General features: G+C 41.2%; 1 protein-coding gene, 1 long non-coding RNA gene and 1 pseudogene across 10 annotated transcripts in view; 1 reads left to right on the forward strand and 2 right to left on the reverse strand.

Moving 5' to 3' along the window:
• FNBP4 (formin binding protein 4) overlaps nucleotides 1-16,188 on the reverse strand; it is a 42,065-nt gene extending 25,877 nt beyond the window's left edge. For all 8 annotated transcript variants that reach the window (XR_014019439.1, XR_014019440.1, XR_014019441.1 and 5 more), the window contains exons 1-8: nucleotides 15,744-16,188; nucleotides 14,682-14,774; nucleotides 9,328-9,464; nucleotides 8,815-9,001; nucleotides 7,194-7,341; nucleotides 6,973-7,093; nucleotides 4,477-4,818; nucleotides 2,856-3,066 (exon numbers count right to left, since the gene is read on the reverse strand). Coding sequence is in view for 4 of the 8 variants with exons in the window: in XM_081272078.1 (XP_081128204.1) it covers nucleotides 2,856-3,066; nucleotides 4,477-4,818; nucleotides 6,973-7,093; nucleotides 7,194-7,341; nucleotides 8,815-9,001; nucleotides 9,328-9,464; nucleotides 14,682-14,774; nucleotides 15,744-16,050 (1,546 nt within the window). In the remaining 4 variants the exon portion in view is untranslated. The remainder of the gene's footprint in view (nucleotides 1-2,855; nucleotides 3,067-4,476; nucleotides 4,819-6,972; nucleotides 7,094-7,193; nucleotides 7,342-8,814; nucleotides 9,002-9,327; nucleotides 9,465-14,681; nucleotides 14,775-15,743) is intronic.
• Nucleotides 16,183-25,018, forward strand: part of LOC308636587 — a 30,524-nt gene continuing 21,688 nt past the window's right edge. Inside the window, exon 1 of the long non-coding RNA XR_014019446.1 lies at nucleotides 16,183-16,316. This is a non-coding gene — a long non-coding RNA (uncharacterized lncRNA). The remainder of the gene's footprint in view (nucleotides 16,317-25,018) is intronic.
• Nucleotides 21,795-23,160, reverse strand: LOC308634901 (glutamine synthetase-like; annotated as a pseudogene). The gene is made up of 2 exons: nucleotides 23,109-23,160; nucleotides 21,795-22,840 (listed from the first exon to the last, which is right to left on the reverse strand). The product of its transcript is annotated as a glutamine synthetase-like (transcript).

Below are 25,018 nucleotides of genomic sequence, written 5' to 3' on the forward strand. Positions count from 1 at the left end.
GCTGAAGCTCCCTATGTTCATCACCTCCATGAGCAACATAACCTCTACCCTGATGGTATCAGTTGTTACCTTCTTTAATTTCATCATAAACAAATATTTAAGAAAAACATTTTTTGCTTATTTTCTGACTTTATACACAAAGTATCAACATTTGCATTATTCTGTGTTTTTTTTTTTTTGGTTCAAATTATTTTTAAGTTGAATCAGTGTTGCTAAAAAGAATGAACTACATGGTTCATTTTTCATTGCTGTTTAGTATGCCACTCTAAAAATACAAAATTTCCCCTTCTACCCTTTTCTTGGGGGTACTGAGGATTGAACTCAGGGGCACTCCACCACTGAGCCACATCACCAGCCCTATTCTACATTTTATTTATTTAGAGACATGATCTCACTGAGTTGCTTAGCTCCTTGCTACTGCTAAGGCTAGCTTTGTTATTCTCCTGCCTCAGCCCCCAGAGCCACATTATTACAGACATGCACCACAACACCTGGCTCATAATTTTACCTTTCATGGTTATTTGAATAGCCTATAGGGATTTTTGACAACACAAATATGCCATTATTCTTTAGCAGTGCTCGAGATCGCACAAAGCTTTGAATATTATGCATGGGCTCTGTCTCTGAGCTACAACCCTAGTCCTTTTTATTTTTGGGGGGGGGGGCCAGGGATAACTCAGGGGCACTCAACCACTGAGCCACATCCCACAGCCCTATTTTGTATTTTATTTAGAGATAGGGTCTCAACCAGTGGCTTAGTGCCTCAATTTTGCTGAGGCTAGCTTTGAACTCACGATTCTCCTGCCACCACACCTGGCTTATTTTTTATTTTGAACAGGGTCTTGCTAAGTTACCCAGTTTGGCTAGAACTTTCAATCCTCCTACTTTAGTCCCACCTCCCTGTATCTGGTATTACAGGTATGCACCACCACATTTGGCCCAGAATTATTTTTTTAAGAAAAAAATATGCGGGCTGGGGATGTGGCTCAAGAGGTAGCATGCTCGCCTGGCATGCATGCGGCCCGGGTTCAATCCTCAGCACCACATACAAACAAAGACGTTGTGTCCACCGAAAATTAAAAAATAAATATTAAATATTCTCTCTCTTAAAAAAAAAAAACATTAAAAAAAAAAAAAGAAAAAAATACGGAGGCTGGGATTGTGGCTCAGTGGTATAGCACTGAGCTAAACCCAATGTGAGGCATTGGGTTCGACTCTCAGCACCACATAAAAATAAATAAATAAGTGTTGTGTCCATCTACCCCCCCGCCAAAAAAAGGTAAAACATCGACACAAATACAGATAAAGGAAAATTTATGAACACAACTATAGCACTCGGTGGTTAAAAACAATGGTTTTTAAGACCTTAAGTGAAACAAGTATTGCCTAAAAATCTATATGACATAGTCTCATATATGGTGAAATGTACATATGCAAACATGAACATATTCATACATACACAACTATGAATGTGTATATAAAGAAAGAGGAAAAGGTCTAAAAAGAAATATGTACATAAAATAAACTGTATCGCAGGATAGGGGATGAGAATAAAGGAAATTATTTTAGAATTTTACTTCATGTTCTTTTATACTGATGACTAGCAAAAAAAAAAAAAAAAGTCAAATAAGAATGTCCACATCTGTTATCACTGGCGATTAAACACTGAGCAATATCACCAGTTCTTTTATTTTTTAAGGCAGGGTTTTGCTAAGTTCCTTAGGGCCTAAGTTGCTAATGCTGGCCTTGAACTTGTGATCCTCTTGCCTCAGCCTCCCAAGCCACTGGGATTACAGGAGTGTGCCACTGTGTTGGGCATCAGTGTTTTTATTTTTTTTAACCATGATCTATAAAAGTACTGAAAAAGTTTGGTGTTCAGATCATACCACTAAATTTGTACTGCAGAATTATGGGTTAAATGGACATTAAAACATTAACTTTTGCTAACTTCAGCTGCACATATACTAAAATTGGAACAATACAGAGAAGGTTAGCATGGCCCTTGTACAAGGATGACATGCAAATTGGTAAAGAAAAGAAAAAAAATTAACTTTATTCAAAGCTCTCTACCAGCATGGAAAAATGTAGTAGAACTTCTTCCATCCTACTTGGAATAAAGATAACTTCCTAGTGACAGGATCAAACTATCTACCTAACTGCACACAGGCTGGGCAAGAGGTAGACCTATCTACCTTGCTTACCAACTAGAAAGGGTAAGCAAAAGAGAACCTAGGGCCTCCAATTTTTATGGCAACCAATAAAAAAAAGGGGGGGGGGGTCAGCCTTATTTTATGCTTTTGAGGGAGAAGTAACTCCCACTCAATGGATGACAGCCTCAGATTCTTAATGAGACATGGAAGGAGATTACTTCCCAGCACTTTCACTAAAGCATAAAAAATACTATCTTGCGGGCTGGGGATATAGCTCAGTTAGTAGAGTGCTTGCCTTGCACGCTTAAGGCCCTGGGTTCAATCCCTAGCACAACAACAACAACAACAACAACAAAAATCTCCATTTTTTTGGCTAAAGAGGAAGGGGGGAGATTAAAAAAGGGATTCCCCTCAAAACTGTTAAATTGTGAAGTTTAATGTGGGCGGGGATATAGCTCAGTAATAGAGTGTATGTCTTTTTTTTTTTTTTAATTTTTTAGTTTTCGGCGGGCACAACATCTTTGTTTGTATGTGGTGCTGAGGATCGAACCCGGGCCGCACGCATGCCAGGCGAGCGTGCTACCACTTGAGCCACATCCCCAGCCCTAGAGTGTATGTCTTATGTGCACATGCCCTGGGTTTGATTCCCAACACCACAAAAACAATTAATAAAACAAATAAAGTTGAACATGAAGCATAAATTACCATTTTCTCCATTTTCTGGAGTCTCTCGTCCAGTTTTGCTAGAACTCCGGCTGGTAGATTCTGGACTGGTAGCGCGAACAAACATCTTCCATTTTCCTCTTTTAGACATAAGTCTACGCATTCCATCCTGAGATGCTGGCTGGCTGATATCAGAACGTGGACTAGACCCTGACACACTACCATCTCCTTCCTCCAAGGCTCGTAATTCTGCCTACAAAGTGTATGATGATAAAGTTAGCATCATTAATGCATTACCAACATTTAAGCATTTGTAAGTCGTGAAAGTGATAGCCTTGACTACATTCTTTTTTTTTTTTTTTTTTGCAGTTCTGAGGATTGAATCCAGGGGAGTTCTAACACTGAGCTACATTCCTAGTCCTTTTAAAATTTCATTTTGAGGGCTGGGATTGTGGCTCAGTGGTAGTGCTTGCCTAGCACACGTGAGGCCCTGGGTTCGATCCTCAGCACCACATAAAAATGAAGTAAAGATATTGTGTTCAGGGCGGGGGATATGGCTCAAGCGGTAGTGTGCTCGCCTGGCATGCGTGCGGCCCGGGTTCAATCCTCAGCACCACATACAAACAAAGATGTTGTGTCTGCCGAAAACTAAAAACAAATATATAAATATTAAAAAAATTCTCTCTCCTCTCTCTAAAAGATATTGTATTCACCTACAACTAAAAAAAAATTAAAAAAATAATGAAAAATAAAATAAAATTTCATTTTGGAAATGGTCTCACTAAGTTGCAAAGACTGGCATTGAACTTATGATCTTCCTGCTTTAATCCTCCAGAGTCACTGGGATTACAGACATGTGCCACTTTACCTGGCTTTTCTTGGAATTTAAAACATTTTAAGAAGCGGAAGAATTTCTCAATACTGTTTTCTATCACAACTGAACATTATGCCCCATATCCTACTGCTAAGTAGTAAATGCATGTTCACAATTATAGTAGCAAGCATTGATTGGGGGGATTGGCTTTAGAGAACCACAAATATATTAATTTTCACAAATGTATACCCAAAATAGAAAAAGCTTAACATATTTTTATTATTATTTTTGAAAAAGCTTAACTAGTTCTTTCCCATAAACTACTATATATCCTGCTAAGCTCTTGCTTCTCACTGGATCTCTTAAGGCAGCAGGAGATGAAATTGTCCGAAAGACAAAGAATGCAGAAAAGAGGTAAAAATGAACTTCTCAATGAAAAACGTTTCTGAGAAACATCTTTAAAAAAAGAAAAGTACCATGGGACTAGGGTGGTGGCTCAGTAGTAGAGCACTTGCCTAGCAAATGCAAGGCCCTGGGTTCCATCCTCAGCACCACATGGAAATAAAGAATGAAAGAAAGAAAGTATTTTGTCCAACTACAACTAACAAAGATTTAAAAAAAAAAAAGGTAAAGTATCAGAAATTTAAAAAATTTCTCTCAATTCTGCTATTTTATAAGGATCATGTATTGTTTGTTAAAACTCAAGTTTTTACTGCAATAACTTAACCTAACATACTAGATACAGTGAAAAAATAAACATACCAATCCACCCAGTGATGGCTATTGAGTATAATGATCCCCAAATCTGATATTAAGGGGAAAAATGTATTTTAAACCTTCAAATCTTACTTTCTTCCGTTCCAAAACGAGCTCCAACTCAAGGGTATCTTGTTCCTCCTCTTCTTCACTTTCTCCAGATTGAACAACACTACAAAGATCCTCCTGAGAAGGGTCTTCTATACTGTCCAACATAACTTCCTGTGGCTTTACCGTTGTCACCGCTTCTTCTACTGTTGTACTAGCTTCTTTCACCTCTGAAATTGGCTCAACTTCTTTACAAATTACTTTTCTTCTCCATCTTTCTTCTTCCTCTTTTATTCCTTCAGGCAATAAAGGAGCAAGCAGGGAGGCTGCCACCCCTTTCTTTTCCTCCTCACTATTTGAGAGAGCCTGGATTCCTTCATTTACTTCCTATGAAGAATAAAATCATTTAGTCTCAATTCTCAAGAAATCTCCCAAGGTATATAATCAACAGTTCACATTAATTTTATTTTTGTTCACTGGATACTCATAAAAAGCACTTATATCCAATAGATTAATGTACATAATGGAAACATTGTTACTTTAAAAAGGCAATAGTTAAAAAGAATAAATAAATAAATAAAAAATAAAAAGGCAATGGTTGAACTAGAAACCTATTCTAAGTGGGACTCAAATATCCTACTCCTAATTCTCAGACAGTCAAAGGACAAATAAGAAGCACAGGCAGACTTAATAAGATCAGTATTTTGTTAGCTCAACACATAACTGAATAAATCTTCACCTTGCTCTTCTGCAAGATGAGAAAACCTCACAGGTATGGTGTGAAAGCCAATTTAGAAAAACGTGAAATATTTCCAAAGTGAAATGTATAATTATGCTTAAAACTGTTGATTTCTTTTTTTTTTTTATAAATATTTATTTATTTCAGTTTTCGGCAAACACAACATCTTTGTCTGTATATGGTGCTGAGGATCGAACCCGGGCCGCACGCATGCCAGGCGAGCGCGCTACCGCTTGAGCCACATCCCCAGCCCAAAACTGTTGATTTCTGATCAGGAAAATACTTGTTCTACACCTCTGTCCTAGAGTTATAAAGATTAAAAATATTATTATTTACTATCTTTAATTTCTTGCAGTGCTGAGGATGGAACCCAGGGTCTCATACACGAGGCAAGTGCTCTACTACTGAGCTATGTCCCTACCCATTAAAGTATTTTGTTGTTGTTGTTTTTGAGTTTTTTTGGGTACTGGGGATTGAACTCAGGGGCACTCAACCACTGAGCCACATTCCCAGTCTTTTGTATTTTGTTTAGAAATAGGGTCTCACTGAGTTGCTCAGTGCCTCGCCGTTGCTGAGGCTGGCTTTGAACTCGCAATCCTCCTGCCTAAGGCTCCGGAGCGGTTGGGATTACAGGTCTGCGCCACCATGCCTAGCAAAAGTATTTTTTGAGCTGGGATTGGTGGTGCACACCTTGCCGAAGCATGAAGATCACAAGTTTGATGCCAGCCTCAGCAACTCAGCAAGACCTTGCCTCAAAATAAAAAATAGAGCTCAGTGGTAAATACTCCCGGGTTCAATCTTCAATATCAAAAGGTACTTTGTCATTAAAAAAAAAAAAAAAAAAAAAAAAAAAAATCACCATTTTAAAATTTGGGCTTAGTTGTAACGGAACACACTTTCACTCTAAAAAATACAACTCCCTTTTCTTTCTGATGGTGATTTAAAATACTTAGGTTTCACTAGTACAGGCTGGGCATCCCTAACTTCTGCTCCCAAATCTGAAAATTTGAGTGCTATGATGCCACAAACAGAAACTCCACACCTGACTTCAAGTGGTGTTAGTCAAAACACAGGCACATAAATATTGTGTAAAATTACTTTTAAGGGGGCTGGGGATGTGGCTCAAGCGGTAGCGCACTGGCCTGGCATGCGTGCGGCCCGGGTTCGATCCTCAGCACCACATACAAAACAAAGATGTTGTGTCTGCCGATAACTAAAAAAAATAAATATCAAAAATTCTCTCTGTCTCTCCCTTCCCGCTCTCATTCTCTCTTTAAAAAAAAAAAAATACTTTTAAGGCTATTACATAAGGTATATATGAAACATAAATGAACTGAGTTTAGACTTGGGTTCAATAACCAAGATATCTCCTTATTTATATGTGAAAACTGAAAAATCAAAAAATACTCTTAAATCTGTTATGCTTCTAGTTCCAACCATTTTGGATAAGAAATACTCAATCTGTAGTAGTTTTTAATTTGTAAAATAATTGATCTTTCCATTAAAAAAAAAAATCCTACATGGAATCCTAAATTAATAGAACAATTCTATCTGAAGTGGGGATGGAGACTGCAGCCCTGCCTCCCTGACTGGTCCTGAATTCTTCTTAAAGACCCAAGGAGCTTCAATGGCACACTAACACCCTAAAAGAAGCACTGAACTGAATAACTGCTGTAAATGCTAAATAATACACAGAAAGAGATTTAAGTAAAACTAAAACAACGCATTTGTGTTGTAAATATAATCCACATCAAGTTTATTAGACTAGAAGAAAAGGAAACAGGCTAAGTTACAACACTGACCTTTTTAACTTCTCGTTTAGCTATTCCTGGTCCACTTTTACTACTGGAAACAGGAATTGTTTTCTCCTTTGTATACGTGTCTGTATTTACCACAAAACTACCTTCAGCACCTGTTACAGAACTGTAAAAAAAAAAAAAAAAAAAAAAAAATTTAGCAAGAGAAAGAGAAGGCAAAAACAATAAGACTAATTTCCTTCAAGGTAATTTAAGTTTCCTCTTACCTGGGCTGGTAATGTTGTAATCCCTGAACCTGGGTGGCAAGATATTGGGGTAACTCCCAAGTTACTTCATTTGTTTGTGTGTTCCAATAATAATAGCATCCTGTGTTCTCATCCCAAACTTCTTGCCAGTCTCCCATCTCAATTCCCACTAAAGGAAAATAAAACAAATTTTAAGAAATATAAACCCCTCCACAGATCTGATTTACATCAAGTTAGTTCTAAAGCCATAACAATCTAACAGTTTAAGTTTTCAAACTTGGTACTATTAGGGGCTGGGGTGGTGACTCAGTGGTAGAATGCTCGCCTAGCATGCATGAGGCACTGGGTTTGATCCTCAGCACCACATAAAACTAAAAAATAAAGATATCATGACCACCTAAAACTAAAAAAAAAAAAAAAAAAGCTTGGTATTTTCAGTTGCTAAGTCTTTGTTGTGTGGGCAGTCCTAGGTAGATGATTTAGCAGCATCCTGGGCTCTGATAAACAAAGCTATTTCCAGGCACTGTCAATTGTCCCTTGGGTGCAATATCACACACACATAACTGAGAACCACTGGTCTAACATCAAGTTATTATTTCCTCAGTAAGATGGAGGCAATGATGTACACCTATAATCCCAGTGATTTGTGAGGCTGGGCAAGATAATTATTAAATTTGAGGCCATCCCAGGCAACTTTGTGAGACGCTATCACTGGGTACGTAGCTCAGTGACACAGTGCCCTTGGGTTTAATCCCTAGTGGTGATGGGGACTGAACCAAAGAGCACTTACCACTGAGCTACATCCCCAGCTCCCTTTTCTTTTCTTCTTCACTAAATCACTAAAGCCAACCTTGAACTTTCAATCCTCCTGCCTGAGCCTCCTGAGTAACTGGGAAATCAGAAGTGTGCCACTGCATTCAGTCTTTAGAATTATTTTCTCAACAAACATTTAGCTAGCTACCTTTGCATAAAAAAGTTAAAAAAAAAAAATCACTTTGCTACTTCAAAAATGTATTCTGAACCGGGCACGGTGGCACACACCTATAATCCTAGTTGCTCAAGAAGCTGAGACAGGAGGATTGCAAGTTCAAAGCCAGCAAAAGCAAGATGATAAGCAACTCATTGAGACTCTGTCTCTAAATAAAATACAAAATAAGGCTAAGATATGGCTCAGTGATCGAGGGCCCCCGGGTTCAATCCCCAGTATCAAAACAAAACAAAAAATATATTCTGAGGTCTGGGGTTATAGCTCAGGGGTGGAATGCTTGCCTTGCCCCTGAGACATTGGATTTAATCCTCAGTACCACATAAAAATAAATAAGGGAATTGTGTCCACCTACAACTTAAAAAAAAAAAGTACTCTAAACCCCCAAATATTCTAAAATGACTTATTATTCGCCTGGCATAATATGCTACTGGTTAAAAGGGTAAACAATTACTAAGTCAGAAATTAGATCTGACAAGTTCTCAGAGATCACTATCCTCTATCTATTATTATCTTGCAAATACTGTATTTAAAAGGCCAGAATCCTACAATCTGGGCCTAAGGATCTGGGCATTCAGTCTTAGGAATGCTGATGTCTAGAATACTTTAAAGACTACACTTAAAGATTTCTGCAAACAAAGGGTTAGTCGCATTTACCTCCTGCTAGTGAACACTGGGTATCATATTGCCACCCTGGTGTTTGGGTTGAGTCCGTTCCATTTGATGTAGTAGAAGAAAGGGTAGATGTTGCTGCTTCCTTTGGCTCTGGTCGAGGTGGAGTTGGAGGTGGAGCAGAAGCTCCCACAGGAGCTGCAGGCTGAGGAGCTGTTATGGCATCAATCTCCTGCAGAATGAAAACAGCAACAAATACATCAATGACATGGAAACCAGAAACTTGAAAAAATGGTGAACACTGGAAAAAAAAAATCCTACATGCACATTATCAGCTCAAAACTGCTTCTAATTACTCAAGCTCCTCAAACCCTTACATTCTCCTTCCTTCCCATTCTACTGAAAGCTTCTTATTGAGAAAGATAGGGAGGGACAGAGCAAGACAGAGGTAAAGAAGGAGAAAGGAGAGGGAAACACCAAGACTGACAAGAATGCTGACCATACTTGGTCCCGGAATGCCTTTAATAACTAAAAAAATCAAGCAAAAGCCCCACTAACCGCTAGGAAATTGGCCAGTGTACTATCAATATCAGCTGACTGGTTTCCGTTTGCTTCTTTGGATTGTGCTGGTTTTTCAGAAACATCACTCTCATCATCATCACTGTCAGCATAAGCACCAAGTAAGCATAGACCACCTAAAAACAAAAAAGAAAATCTCAGTAACCAAAATGCCAATATGTACCTAGGAAGTATCTAAAAAAATACACGATACATCTTTAGCCAGAATTTAGGCCAGGGTATAGTAGCGTACTCCAGAGGCTGAGGCAGGAGGACCCCAGGCTAAGAAACTCAGCAAGACCCTGTCTCAAAATTTTAAAAATTAAAAGGGGGGGGGGGGCTGGGGTTGTGGCTCAGTGGTAGAGTGCTTGCCTAGCATGTGTGAGGCATTGGGTTCGATTCTCAGCACCACACATAAATAAATGAATAAAATAAAGATCCATCAACATCTAAAAAAATTTTTTTTTAAAATTTTTAAGGTGGCAGGCTAGGAATATATTGCTCAGCAGTAGAATACTTGACTATTATGCCTGAGGGCCTTGGGTTCAGTATCTAGTACTGTCTGCTCCCCAAAACATCCAAGTTATAAATGCATGTACATTCTAATTAAACCTTTGAAAATTAAGCACATGCACTGATAAGGAAGAGGCATGGATTTAAAATAACACCAGGGCTAGGGCTGTAGCTCAGTGGTAGAACGCCTGCCTTGCATGAGTGAGGCACTGGGTTTGATCCTCAGCACCACATAAAATGAATAAATAAAGATGTTGTATTCATCTACAACTAAATAAATATTTTTTAAAAATAAAATAAAACCAAAGATTCATGCTCACAATATTGCTGTGTAACATTGCTTCATCCTAGAAAAATAAAACCCTCATAAGAATAAGTGTTAAGACTGCTATTGAGATTTGTTGCTACTTAAAACCTTAGAAAGCAGGGCCATTATTCAGAACCACAATGCTTAGCAGTTTTTTCCTGAGAAGACTGCTGACTCCTCAAACCTCAACCTGCTTACCTTTTAATAAACAGAGGCTGAGCAATACTCAGGAGGGAGTATAGGAATAAACACTCGGTTTCTCCCATTACACTCTCAAATCATGCTTTTGACATCAGATGTATTGTGTTTCCCCACACATCAAGCAAGCAATCAATTCTGTGGCAAGTGTCCTCGAATTAATTCAATTAAACTCAAGACACTGTACCTGTAAGTAATAATATGAGACTCCCCAGGTTCAGAGTTCCATCCCAAAACTGACCCTCATATTTTCAATGCCAACCACAAGCCCCAGATGGTTTTACCTAAAACTTCGGTTCAATTTTTGTGCAGGAACAGCTCCCAGAACTGGTTTATCACACAAAATATGCTTATTACAAAGCATAATGGACACAAATGAAGAGCTACACAGAGTGATGTAGGGGAAGAGGGGCCCAGGGTTTCCACTCTCCAGAAACCTCCACAGGTTCGACTATCTGGAAACTCTCTTTATCTTTTCTCCAGCGCCACCCCACTACCCCATTGAACCTAGTACTTATGCCTGTTAGATAAGTGCTCTACCATGGGAGTACACACCCAGCCCTTCCTTATTTTTTCAGACAGGTTCTCCCTAAATTGCATAGGCTAGCCTCAAGTTTGCAATCCTCCTGCTTCAGCCTTCTGAAACTTCTAGACTTGCTCTAGTTCTTCCGGGCTTTTATGGAGGCTTCTTCACATAGGTATGATTAAATCATACCACTGGTGATCAACTTAGCCTTCAGACCATATCCCTTCTCTATAAGTTGGTGGTTGGCCCCACTTATCCTGAAGCTATCTAGGGCCTGTCACCCCCATTAATAAACTCGTTAGCATACAAAAACACTTTATCAGGGCTAGGGACATAGCTCAGTTGGTAGAGTGCTTGCCTTGCATGCATAGGCCCTGGGTTCAATCCCCAGCATAGCAAAAGAAACACTTTATCACTTTGAAGATTCAAAGAATTTTAAAAATTTTATGCCAGCAAAGGGAAACAAAGACAAAATACATAGGCCTAGAGATGTAGCTCAGTGGCAGACCATTTGCCTCCCAGGTAGAGCCCCTAGATTCAATCCCCAAACAAAACAAAAATCAAAATAAGCTAGGGGCACCTGAAAGCCTACAATCCCAGGCATGTGAGAAGCTGAGGCAAAAGAAATGGCAAGTTTGAGACCAGCCTCAGCAATTTAGGGACACTTGGTTTTAAAATAAAAAGGGCTGTAGGTTGGTATAAAGCAAAAGCTGTGCGAGACCCTGGGTTCAATCCCCAATACCAAGAAAAACAAAAGAAAATAAACAAAAACCCAAATGTATATTCACGAAATCACAGTGCCACCCAATTTGCAAATCCAATAACTATAGCAGATAGTAAATTACTTCTCAGGTACATACCCTTCCTTCTAGATAGGCTTCAAATAGTATGCCTTATATTTTCATAATTACCATTTCCTTGCTTTCTCAGTGCTTTGTAACTCCTGAATCATAGAAACTTAACAGCAACATACCGTTACAGAACCTCTCTTAAAAAACATACTTGGTAGGGTGGGGTTGTGGCTCAGTGGTAGAGCACTTGCCCAGCTTGTGCAAGGCACTGGGTTTGAGAATCAACACCACATTAAAAAATAATAACAACAAGTAAATAAGTAAAGGTATTGTGTCCAACTTTAAATTAAATAAAAAAAAAAAAAAAAAAAAAAAGGCAGGAGGATCACAAGTTCAAAGCCAGCATCAGCATTTTAGCAAGACCCTATCTCAAAATAAAAAATAAAAAAGGTTCAGGATGTAGCTGAGTGGTTAAGTGCCTCTGGATTCAATCCCTGGTACCAAAAACCAAAACAAAAAACGAAAAAACCAACAACACCCCCCACACACACACTCTTTTTTTTTTTTTTTAATTTTATTTATTTACTTATTTTTTTAGTTCTCAGCAGACACAACATCTTTGTTTGTATGTGGTGCTGAGGATCGAACCCGGGCCGCACGCATGCCAGGCGAGCGCGCTACCGCTTGAGCCACATCCCCAGCCCCAACACACTCTTGAATATGCAATTTCGGAGAATTCATGGACCCCTGCAGATCATCTGTAGAACCACGTTAAATACCCCTTTCTCAAAGATGCTTAATACTATTGACTACCATAGTGGTCTATTGACCTAATTTAATAGAGATCATTCCAATTTTTTTTCCTGGGTAATTTCCCATGCATACACTGTAGTTTTCAGTGTGAAAGTACCAGACTCCCTCCCCAAATATAAATATATATAAAATATACAAATATATATGTAATGGGACTGGAGATGTAGCTCTGTGGTAGAGCACCTCTAGGTTTAATTCCCAGTACCACAAAAAAAATAAATAATAAAATTTAACCAAAATCATCTTGGGGGAAAAAAAAATAGGGCACACGCCTGTAATCCCAGCAGCTCAGGAGACAGGAAGATCGAAAGTTCAAAGCTAGCCTCAGCAATGGGTTAGGTGTTAAGCAACTCAGTGAGACCATCTCTAAATAAAATACAAAATAGGGCTGGGATGTGGCTCAGTGGTTAAGTGCCCCTGAGTTTAGTCTCCAGTAGCCCCCAACACACACACACCAAAAAAAAAAAGTAAGCTTGGTGCCTAGATGGCTCCTAGGGAAAAAATTAAATTCTATACATCTTCACAATTCTTAGAAGCCTTGAATGACTGTGACAAAAAGGTAATTTTTCCACATGAAACATTCAGTGGATGAAACAACCAGACTATACAATGGCAAGAAAGTCTGGTAGTTTGAGAATAGGCTGGAAAAGGAAGCCCAGAACAGAGGCAGGAGGACCAGAGACACAAACTTTGCAATTTCACAACTGTTCAGGACAAGTCCTGTCCTTTAGAAAAATTCTTGTTTGCCTGGCCTGGTGTCCACACCTATAATTAATAAGGAGATGGTATGGCAGAAGGATCCTAAGTTCAAGGCAAGCCTCAGCAAATTAGTGAAAACCTGTGTCAAAATAAAAAGGGGGTTAGGGAGAATGGTATTACACGGCTCTGAAATTTCACAACCAAGTTTTAGTTTTTCCAACCCACAATGTTGTTCTCTTTCAATTTTTTTTTTTTTTTTTTAGTTTTAGATGGACACAATATCTTTTATTTATTTGTTTGTTTGTTTGTATGTGGTACTGAGGATCAAAGCCAGTGCCTCACAGGTGTAAGGTAAGTGCTCCACCACTGAGCTACAACCCCAACCCCCACACTGTTTTCTTAAGTGACAGATGGTATGAGGGAGGCATAAATATCTATTATTTTAGGTGTCAAATAGTACAAGACATATTCCAAACTAAAAAATATAATTACTACCAATTATAGATTTTTTTTGAGATAATGAATATTTACCCCAGGGTTGTACACATGGTAGGCAAGTGCTCTACACACATGCCACATCCCCAGCCCTTTTTAATTTTGATAGGGTCTTGCTAAGTTGCCTAAGCTCGCCTCCAGTCTGTGATGATACTACTTCAGCCTTCCAGAGGGATTACAGGTGTGTGCTGCCATGCATGGCTCTAAAGAATATTTGAGAGTAAACATGTTTTAATCTCTCAAACTATATAAGGTAGAAAAAACTAACATCTTTGCACTTACAGGGTACCAATTTTATATACCTTATTGTTTGATACTCAAAATAACTCATGATTATAAGATCCATTTATACATGAATGATGTTGGGCCCAATTAATTGTCTCAAAAGTCTTACAACGAATGCTACCATGAAAGTTTATGAAACCACTGCAGCAAATATTCCTTGTGCTTAAAAAATATTTAATACAAACCATTTTCAGATCCACAGAGTAGATGCTAGAATACCAATCAAGGCAGTGTTAGGAAAGGAACAATATGAAAATATGTTTGGTGTCTAAATGTCCCTAACGAACACCAAGTTAATAGAAGGGCTAGAAAACTAACTATAAAAAAACATTCGAAGAAAAAGTAGTACAAATTATCTGGGTACAGAGATAAAACATAAATTTTGCATTGCTTAAGATATATTTACCAGGTTGGGGATGTGACTTAGTGGTAGAGTGCTTGCCTAGCATGCACTAAGCCCTGGGATAGAGGCCCAACACAGCAAAAGAAAAAGAGTAGTTGCCAACAAGCCCTCACAAACAGAAAGGGTTTGTTTGTGACACCGAGGATTAAACCCAGGGCCTTGAAAATGTTAGGCAAGCCCTCGACTACTAAGCTACAATCCCAGACCCAGAAAGATTTTAAATTACACTTTAAGGGAGAAATAGAAATTAGCAACAAAGAATTCAGTAAAGCATTCTAACTTAAGATATTCTACAGATGCAAAACAAAACAAAACAATTTATACCTGTTGCTTTAACAGCTGTGGGTCTGGTAGTCATGACTGGTTTTGGAGGGTTCTGAGCAACTCTGGGAACCTCCACCACCACTTCCTGTTCATCTGTATTTTAAAAAGGAACAAAAGGAAAACAACTGCAGTTAGCCTGTGGAACAGAAAAACACCAGAGATGACAAATCAATCATAGGTCTGCCGTTTCTGGTCTAGATTCCATCAACTTAAAAACAGGGTGCATCAATGACCCAAATAAGTGGCAGATAAAAAACAGCCATTACTAGAACCTTCCATATGCCTAGTAACTTCAACTTTAAGAATGTGAATACTGCATATAAAAATTACATCCGCAATACTTCAAAATTCAGACACAAAGACAATAAATAAATCTCCAGCCTTTCATGAGGTTTTTGCAACATACATCGCTACGCAATGTCCTGCACGAGTTTTTTTAACGTGATTTATTAATACCTCAATCTTCGGCTTCTTCGGTGCCTTCCTGTGTGCCGACGTCATACAGTTACTCTTAATCTAAGTACCACACAAGTACTTGGGAACCCACTTCTCCAGGAATTTTTGGGATACCTGTTAGTTTGGGGATACTAACGCTTTGTTTGGCATAATAAAAAGGGCGTATTCATTTCTAAAGAGTCTCTATCCCAATTAAAAAAAAAAAAAAACCAAAGGACGCAGGTGACGTGTAGAAAAGGCCAGGTTCCACCGTCACTAGCCTAGGACGCCGAAACTCCCATCTACCCTTTTACGTAATCAAAACCCAACCCGGGACGTCTGGGAGCCCAGGGTGCCTAGGCCTCAGTCGGATTTCAAACGTTCCCGGGGAAAGCCCTCTGCCAGCCACATGCAATGGCGCCTTGGGATGGGCCCGGGCTGATCACGCACAGCTCTGCCGGCCTCTTCCGCCGCCCTCCCCGCAGTCCCCGAACAGGCGGGCCTCGAGAGGGTGGACCTCGCCCGCCCGGGCTTCTCTCCCTTACGGGGTCCAGGAAGCGCCCCTAGAAGCCTAGGCCGCAAGCCCCGCGCTCGAGTTTCGGACGTCCCAAATAGGCGCACCCTTACCTTCTGAAGGCGAGTCGTCCGCGGCCGCGGAGGCAGTCACCGCGGGTGTCGTCGACGTCGTTGCCGCTGCCGGCGGGGCTGGCTGGTTAGAAGCCGCCGCCGTCGAATCCGGTTCGGTGTCAGGTTCCGGCTCCGGATCCCGGCCCGGCGTGCTGCTGCGGGGACCTGGCGGAGAGAGCTGCAGGATGGGCCTGCGGCCGGGTACCGCCCGGGACTTCTTCCCCATCGCGAGCCCGAGCGCGAGCTGCGAGCGTCGGCAGCCGAAAGGGGCGGGCGTTCGGCGCTGCGATGCGTAATCAATATTCATGTACCGCGGCACCGCCTTCGGCCAGGATCCGCTTTTAACCGGCGGGGCGCGCGCCTGCGCAAGCGCCCTGGGCCCCTTCCCTCCCCCCCCCTCGTCGTTCTTTTGGCTCCTCCTCCCCAGCGAATAGGACGGGCTTTATGCACGGAAGGAGGCGATTGGCTGTTTTGACCCAGGTCAGAAACCGGTAGCCAATGGAAAAGGAAAAAGAGTGGGAGTCGAGCCAATAGTGCAGAAGGGCCTACATTTAGAGTGACTTCCCCACAGAGGTAGGGTTCTATCCGTACGCTTTTGTCAAGTCTTTTCTTCACCCTATTGTCCTCCATCTTGTGACTGTTCTCGGCTACCTGTTCGTTGTTTGTCCTTTAGAAAACTGTGTTGCTTTTTGGACTCGTTTCAAGTTTTCCTCTGGTTACTGTGGTAACCAGATATAGCAGTGAACATTAAATATGATAATAGGTCTCTTAGGTTTTTGCAAATTCTTAAGACCACAAAGATGGTGTCTTGAATTGTGTTGCTTATCAGCTGGAAAGAACGACCTTGTCCTCCCTGGAAGCAAATCACCGAAACTGTTCAGATGGGTTGAAGGAGCCTTATCAGTCTGGTTCCACTAGTAACCTCATCCTCTTAACTAATCTTACATTAATACTCCTCCCTCCCTTACCTCCAGATCCAGCGGCTTGGACCTCTTTGAAATACCCTCACAATATCGAGCACATTGAGTTTTTTTTTTCCCTTCCTCCCTCTCTAGGGATCAAACCCAGTGGTGCTCAACTCTACCACCTTACTGCATCATTTGATCCAGCTTCAAGTTGCTTCCATCATACTCCCATATCCTTAACATATCTATTCCACACGTTTGTTATTTCTTTTTTTTAAGGTGAGGGCGGGGATGTCTTGCTAATTTGCTCAGGATGGTCTCAAACTTGTGATCTTCCTGCCTTAGCCTTAGTTGCTTGGATTACAGACCTATACCACCAGGCTGGACTCCATTGAATCTTGTTTGCCTGCAAAAGTTGTTACCGCTGTTGACCGGTGACAAGTCCTTGCTTCCCCAATGTTGAAGAATAACACCAAAGAAGCACGCTGACGCAAGGTCAGAGTAGAAATTAGAAGTTTATTAAAGGACAGCAGAAAAGACTTCTCCTGGAGGAAGAAGGGGACCCAAGAGGTGGAATCCGTGGAAGTGCGGTTGTCTCCCCTTTTTATAGTTTTGGTGATGGAATGTAAGGGGGAAGGATTGGGACACAGGTGGGCCAAAGAAGTAATCTGGGCAGGAAGGACTTCATTATCACTTCTTTGGGATGGGCTATCTCCAAATCTACTGGGGGCTGTTTCCTGGGTTCCATTAACATTTCTTTGGGGTGGACTTTGGCATAGGGCCTTTCTGGGACTTCATTAACATTCCATGAGTTGTCTTGTGCTTCCTGGAATCATTATCAGCATGGCCTCCATTTTAGATTTCACTCGATATGATATTAGACCCGATTTACCTAACTACACTGACTACCTAATTTTAAATCTGGCTTCAAAGTGACCTCCCCACCCTAGATGCTTTGGCATCCCCAAAGTGAAATGGCTTCCCATGAAGCAGTTGCCAAGCAAGAAAGTGCTGATGCCTCTGAGGACCCATCCCTAACACTCTCACTGCTTTTAGACCTCTACTATCCCCAGCAGACCTCTAAAGTTCAGGTATAAAATGTGACTGTCGGACATGGTAGCACCACCTGTAATCCAGGCAGCTCAGGAGGCTGAGTCAGGAGGATCATGAGTTCAAAGTCTGTCTCAGCAATTGAGCAAGGCAATAAGCAACTCAGTGAGACCCTGTCTCTAAATAAAATGTTTAAACAGGACTGGGTTAAGAGCCCCTGGGTTCAATCCCCAGTACCAAATAAAATATAACAGGGAGGAGGTTCACTATACTGCAAAAGAACTGCTTAAGTTTTCTCATGAATATCAGCAGAAATTTGGGGAATATGAATATTAAAGCTATGGGATAATGTAGAAGCATATTGAAGTTGGTTTAGTTCAAATTTGTTGCTATGAGCGCATTAAACAGATTCTGCATTTAAAGTTGCAACAAAAGGAGCTAGGAAAACTGCTAAGTTTGGTTAGTTGGCTGAAACAGGAATCAAATGATGGCCCACTGTGAATGAGTTGGAAAAACTTAATCTCCTTTGGGTTACCATACTGGAAAGAATTTTTTTCCCCCTGTGATACTAGGGATTGAACCCAGGGATGCCCTACTGCTGAGCTACATCCCAGCCTCCTCTTTTTTTTCTATAATTTTTTGTTGTTGTTGTTTGTTATGGGGGATTGAACCCAGGAGCATTTAACCACTGAGTCAAAATATGTTTTATTGTGAGGCAGGGTCTTGCCAAGTTGCTTGGAGCCTTTCTAAATTGCTGAGGCTAACTTTGAACACTCCATCCTCCGGCCTCACCTCCCCAGACTTTCCTAACCATAGTGGAAGGCATTTAAAGGTTTAAGGAAGTGGAACTTGATAGTCCACATTGTAATCACATCTACTCCAGAGACTGAGAGATTGCAAGATCAAGGATAGCTGGAGCAATTAGTGAGAGACCCTGTCCCAAAATAAAATTTTAAAAAAGGGTTGGGAGGCCCATTGGGTGGCACACACATGTAACTGTGGTTCAGGAGGTTGAGGCAAGAGGATTTTGAGTTCAAAGCCATCCTTAGCAACATCGAGGCCATAAGCAATTCAGTGAGCCTCTGTCTCTAAATAAAATACAAAATAGGGCTGGGGATGTGGCTCAGTGGTCAAGTGCCCCTGAGTTCAATCCCTGTTACTCCCCCCCCCCAAAAAAAAAGTGGAGGCTGGGGCAGAATGTGATAGCATAGATTTATAGTCCCAGTGACTCAGGAGGCTGAGGCAGGAAGATGACAAATTTCAGGCCAGCCTATGAGACTTAAAAAGATTCCTTTCAAAATAAATAGAAAGGGTTAGAGTGTGCTCAGTGGTAAAGCACCCCTGGGCTCAGTCCCCAGGGGGCATGGTGGCAGCATTCCTGTAATCCCAGCAATTTGGGAGGGGTACAAGTTTGAGGCTGGCCTCAGCAAGTTAGTGAGGCCCTAAGCAACAAAGTGAGATGTCTCAAAAAAAAGGGGGGAAGGGGGCTGGATATGTGCATCTGTGGTTAAGCACCCCTAGGTTCAGTCTCTGGTACCATTTAAACAAACAAACCAAAAGTTCCTTACCCATATTAAAGGATCCAGAAGATTGACAAATAGATTTGCCAGAGAAGCCCCAACATCCCTAAAGAGCTCCATGTTTGCTCTTTGTAGGTTGGTTCTTACAGGGGACAACAATCCCTCACTTGGAAAAATTATTAAAGACAATATGGGGGCTGGAGTTGTGGCTCAGTGGTATAACACTTGCCTAGCATGTGTGAGGCACTGGGTTTAATCTTTAGCATCACATAAAAATAAAATAAAGCTATTATGATCACCTACAACTAAAAAATATATATTAAAAAAAACAGTGTGAATTATTGAATCTTGGAATGGCAGGGCCTAAATGGTGGCATTCAGCTGTCAGAGACAGGTGGGTGTAGACACTATAATGAACAGCAGAGGCCAAGCAACAATCAGAGTATCATAACTCATCTAGTTCTTTGGCATTGGCTAGTTAATCACTGTGTTCCTGGAATTGAGATAGTAGGAAGCCTGCTAAATTCTTACTTGATCTGTAGAAGCAGAAAGCTTTCAGGTCAAGTGACTAAAAGGCCAACTTGAATCATAAAAACACAATTGTGGCCCTTTTATCAATTCCCTGATCTCTGTCCTCTCTGGAGAAGGCTACTGAATAAACTTCCCACCTACCTCTCTCTGAGCAATTAGAAGTTGCCATGGCAAGAGAAAAACCACAGCTGGCCTGCTGTGGCCAGCACAAAAACCAGGGAACAGTAGGGAAAATGCAAGATAGAGGTGGGGTTTGTGTTTTATAAAATAAAAAAGGAATAACCCCCCTAAGAAATCTTAACAAAGAAAGGAATATTCTACACTGGGAGAAAAGACACTAGGATACAACATAACAAGTATTTTTACTCCAGCCCTGCCCCCAACTCCCCCAAGAGAAGAGTAGAATGAGACAGCTAAAGTGAAGGAGAAAATTTTGAAGAATTAAACTTAAAAACCCTGTAAATCTGATTAAAATCTAACTTCTGTTTTGCTTTTAAAAAATGTAATGTATTGGAGCTGGGATTGTAGCTCAGGGGTAGAGTGCTTTTCCAGCATGCATGAGGCACTGGGTTCGATTCTCAGCACCACATATAAATGAATAAATAAAAAATAAAGATCGGGAGGGCTGGGATTGTGGCTCAGCAGTAGAGCACTCGCCTAGCACAGGTGGGACCCGAGTTCGATCCTCAGCACCACATACAAATAAAGCCATTGTGTTGTGTCCATCCACACCTAAAAAATAAATATTAAAAAAATAAATAAATAAAGGTCCATAAACAACTAAAAAATAACAATAATATATCAAAAGGCCTACACACCTGTAATCCCGCAGCTCAGAACACTGAGGCAGGAGGATCACCAGTTCAAAGCCAGCATCAGCAATGGCAAGGCATTAAGCAACTCAGTGAGACCCTGTCTCTAAATAAAATACAAAATAAGGCTGGGAATGTGGCTCAGTGGTTGAGTGGCCCTGAGTTCAATCCCCGATACCAAAAAAAAAAAAAAAAAAAAAGCCCGCTTTAGTGACATGCTAGTTTCACCAGAAAATAACCCAACACCTCCTATCAGGAACATGTTTATATAGGCCAGCCAACTCGCTCCCCAAAACCCAAGTGGACAACTACATGTATCTTAAACCTCGACACTGGGCTCAGGTGACCACCAGTAATGTGCATCCACCTGGTAGCTGTCCAGGGTCACCTCCTAAAGAAGGGTGGACAGGGCAGGGCAACTCTTAAGTGGTAATGAAGCTAAGAGCTTCTAGTAACCAACTTTTCCAGTACCACACTCCCCACCCCTGCTGTAAAGAATTTCCTTTATTTCTAAACCAAAATATTTGCCTCAAGTTTAACACCCAGGGACCAGGAAAAAATACCCACACACCCATAATTTTTTTGGTTTTATATTTAAATATAAAAATACTGCTCTGTTTTGTGTTATAAATGAAGGACCAATCACTATGAACTTTTTCTTTTAAGATAGAGCGAGCTATCAGTTTACTGAGCCTTGTGTCCCTGGGAGGACATGCAGCCCCAAGCAAGGGAAGTGCTGCAGTTGGTTTATACCTTAAGAAATAGAGCTTTCCACCACGAGGGGGAATATTAACCTAACCTCTCCAGGCCTCCTCTTTCAGCTACCTTGAAGAAAAAGTACCCCACCCAGCCTCCCACCCATTCCCCCAAAACATGCTGCATCTCACAACCATGCCTATCAGACATGCCTGAGGAGGAGGAGCATGGCTCTGTTTCCCACTAGCAAGTTAAAAAGCTTCAGTGAGGTGGGGGGATATAGCTCAGTTGGTAGAATGCTTGCTTCTCATGTACAAGGCCCTGGGTTCAAAAAAAAAAAAAAAAAAAAAAAGAAAGAAAAGAAAAAGAAAGAAAAAACCACCTCTGTCCTGGCCAAAGAAAGCAAGATTAACTGGGCACAAGGATTAAAAAAAAAAAAAAAAGACCTTGCCTGGACAAGCAGGACAAGAGATGAGGGTGGAGAGCTGGAGTAGGCTCCAGAATGAGGAGAGGCTTGATGGCTGAGGTCTAGTCCCTTTAGTTTTTGTATTGGAAGGGCTCACCACTGGTTTCATTGAGAAGACACATGCTGATGAGGACTTCTGTCACTGAAGAGGGGTTGCACTTGGCAGAGAGGCGACTGTCTTCAAAGTTACCCTTCTTCTGCTGACAGCGAGGGGAATGCAGATGCTGGCACTATGTTTGGCCGTGCCAGCAGAGAAGTCATTGATGTGGGAAGTTTTGTGGAATCCAGTTAGACGCCAGGCATTGTCCAGGCCCCCTTGGGAGCTCAGGCATGAATGTGGTACTGGCTCTGCTTGCTTAGTTTCTCAATGGCCTCCTCAATGTACTTGAGATCAATCTCTCCCTCATGGCCTTTGGTACTAAAGTTGGTGGGGCAGCCTGAACCATGCCAGATCCCAGGAATGGGCTTGGGATCAAAAGTAGCTATCATTCTAAAGTCTTCACATACGTGATGCAGGATGAAACGGGCCACCCAGAGATGATCTTCCATGTGGATTCCTTCACAAGGTCCTATTTGGAATTCCCACGGGGCAGGCATGACCTCAGCATTTGTCCCCGTAATCTTGACTCCAGCATACAAGCAGGCCTGGTAATAAGCCTCCACGGTATCCCTGCAGTAGGCGTTGTCTGGTGCCACACCATAGTAATAAGGACTTTGGGGACCAGAAAAGCCATTGGAAGACCAACGGAAAGGGTGGCCATCTGTGCCCTTGGCAGTGTATTCCTGCTCCATTCCAAACCAAGGATGCTAGTTGCTCACCATATCCATTATCAGTTTATGGGTGTGCCTTAAATTGGTCTCTGCAGGCTTTTGGTTATACTTGAAAACTTCACAGAACACCAGTGTGTTGGGATCCTTGGGGAAAGGGTCCTGAAACATGGTAGCAGGTACAAGATACATGTCATTATAGGAGCCTTTAGACCGAAAAGTACTATAGCCATCAAAATTCCACGCAGGCAACTCTCTACACTCTTGGGCTCAGAGTCCAGGGTGTGGGTCTTACAGTGAAGTCCTTCTCCAGGGCCATCAATCCAGATATATATATAGCTTGGGCTTTCTTACTTGAGGCAGGGATATATACCCCTACCTGATGCCTTTGTTCAAGTGGGAACTGGGGGGGGGGTGGCCATGGTGGAAGGTGTTCTGGGTGGCAAGCAGGTGGTGGGTGGGCCTTGAGAGAGAGGAGAGGAGTTTGCTGTGCCGCTCAGCCTCTCCACTCTTCTCCCATTCTCAGCTCTCAACTTTCACACTTTAATGAGTTGGAATAATTAGTGCATCACATAAGAACATTGTCTTCATTCCTCAAGATCCAGTGCAGATAAAACCTTCTGAACTTACATCTCTGGGCTTCAGTGTCAGGCTTCCCCTTCCTAGCATCGATACCCTGCTGTTGATACTGGTCTCGCCCTCTAAATTGAGCTTAAGAAACACCAGTAGTATTTGCTTTTTATATCCCCAGCAGCTCAGCTTCTACTCATACTAAAATCATCTGTCATTTATTGAGCATTTACTACATAAACTCTATCAGTCATTAAGCACTTTAGCATTTTACAACTTTTTTTTTTTTTTTTTTTTTTGGCACTGGGGATTGAACCCAGAGGCACTTTGTTGCTAAGCTACATCCCCAAAATATATTTTATTTTTTATTTTGAGGCAGAGTCTTAGGGCCTTACTGAATTGCTGAGGCTAGACTCAAACCCAATCCTTCTGCCTCAACCTCCTAAGTCACTGGGATCATAGGTGTCCGTTATCACACCAGGGTCTCACAACCTTATAGGGTAGATACTGTTAACCCAAATTGGTTGTTGAATGCAAAATCCAACTTTTGCATCTGACTTTTCTAGTTTTTTTCCTTGTGTATTAAATATACATTTTGGAACATAAGAAGCACCAGCAAATGTTTTTTTTAAGTTTTAAGTGAACACAATATCTTTATTCTACATTTATGTGGTGCTGAGGATCGAACCCAGTGTCTCGTGCATGCTAGGCAAGCACTCTACCACTGAGCCACAACCCCAACCCACCAGCAAATGTTTTTAAACAAATATATGCAAACTTGAAATCAAGTTTCAAGACTGCTTTCCTTTTCTCACCTATGGGAGGGATTATCTGGGTTATTAGGGTGTCCTGAGATTAGAGACTTGAAAGATTTCTAAAAACAATTAGCAGCAAGACCGAATTTGCTATTTTGAAGCTGTTAGTCAGCAATTTTAAAATTTATTTCTTGAAGAGAAAGGAAGTAAAATCATGTAACTTTGTAGGAATTCTGAAGCCAAACATCTGGATTCAAATTTGGCTCCAGGACCTTCCAGATACTGTCTTGGACAAATCTCTTAACATCTCTAAAATTGTTTCTGCCACTTTAAAGTGTGTTGGTAATAGTATCCACGCTGAGTGTGGTGGCTTATAGCCTGTAATCTCAGCCACTTGGGAGGCTGAGGCAAGGAGGATCACATGATTGAAACCAGCCTCAGGACCTTATCGAGGACCCGTCTCAAAATAAAAACTAAAAAGGGCTGGGGATGTGGCTCAGTGGTTGAGTACCCTTGGGCTCAATCCCAGGTAACAAAAAACAAAAAACAACATTATCCATAGAGTTATTGTAGGGTTTAAATTAGGTCATAGCTTTAGCTCTTTGCATTGTGCCTGAAAGAAAATAAACAGTGGGAACTATTACTACTTAATTGAGCTTTATGTTTACATGAATATCCAGATACTATTGGATACCTAGAACCAAATTGAGATTGTACTAAACTAAAATGTATAGATTCGTGAAAATCTGTTTTCCTTGGAGAAAACAGACATTTTTGGACATGACTGGTATGTGTATCACAGGGGCTCTAAACCCTGACTAATTAATAGATACATCCGGAGAACATTAAAGCAATAAAAGAATTTGAATAAGATGGGCTGGGATTGTGGGGGATGCAGGGTCCACTATTTTTTTTTTTTTTAAAGTTCTTTAGCCTTTAGCTGGGTGTGGTGGTGCACCTGTAATCCCAGTGACTTGGGAAGCTGAGGAGGGAGGACGGCAAGTTCAAGATCAGCCTGGACAACTTGGTGAGACCTTGTTGCTTAGAGGTAGAGTGTCCCTGGGTTCAATCCCCAGAACAACACACACACTGTTGGGGCAAGCCCCCGAATGGCTGTAGTTAGGCTCCCTCACAGAGACTTTTGGCAGGCTATGTTTTTAGTGTGTGGCCAGAGCTGGGAACTGTTATGGTAAGTCAAGGCC

This window comes from Spermophilus citellus (genome assembly GCF_964194105.1).
Source record: "Spermophilus citellus genome assembly, chromosome: 2".
Taxonomy (NCBI): domain Eukaryota; kingdom Metazoa; phylum Chordata; class Mammalia; order Rodentia; family Sciuridae; genus Spermophilus; species Spermophilus citellus.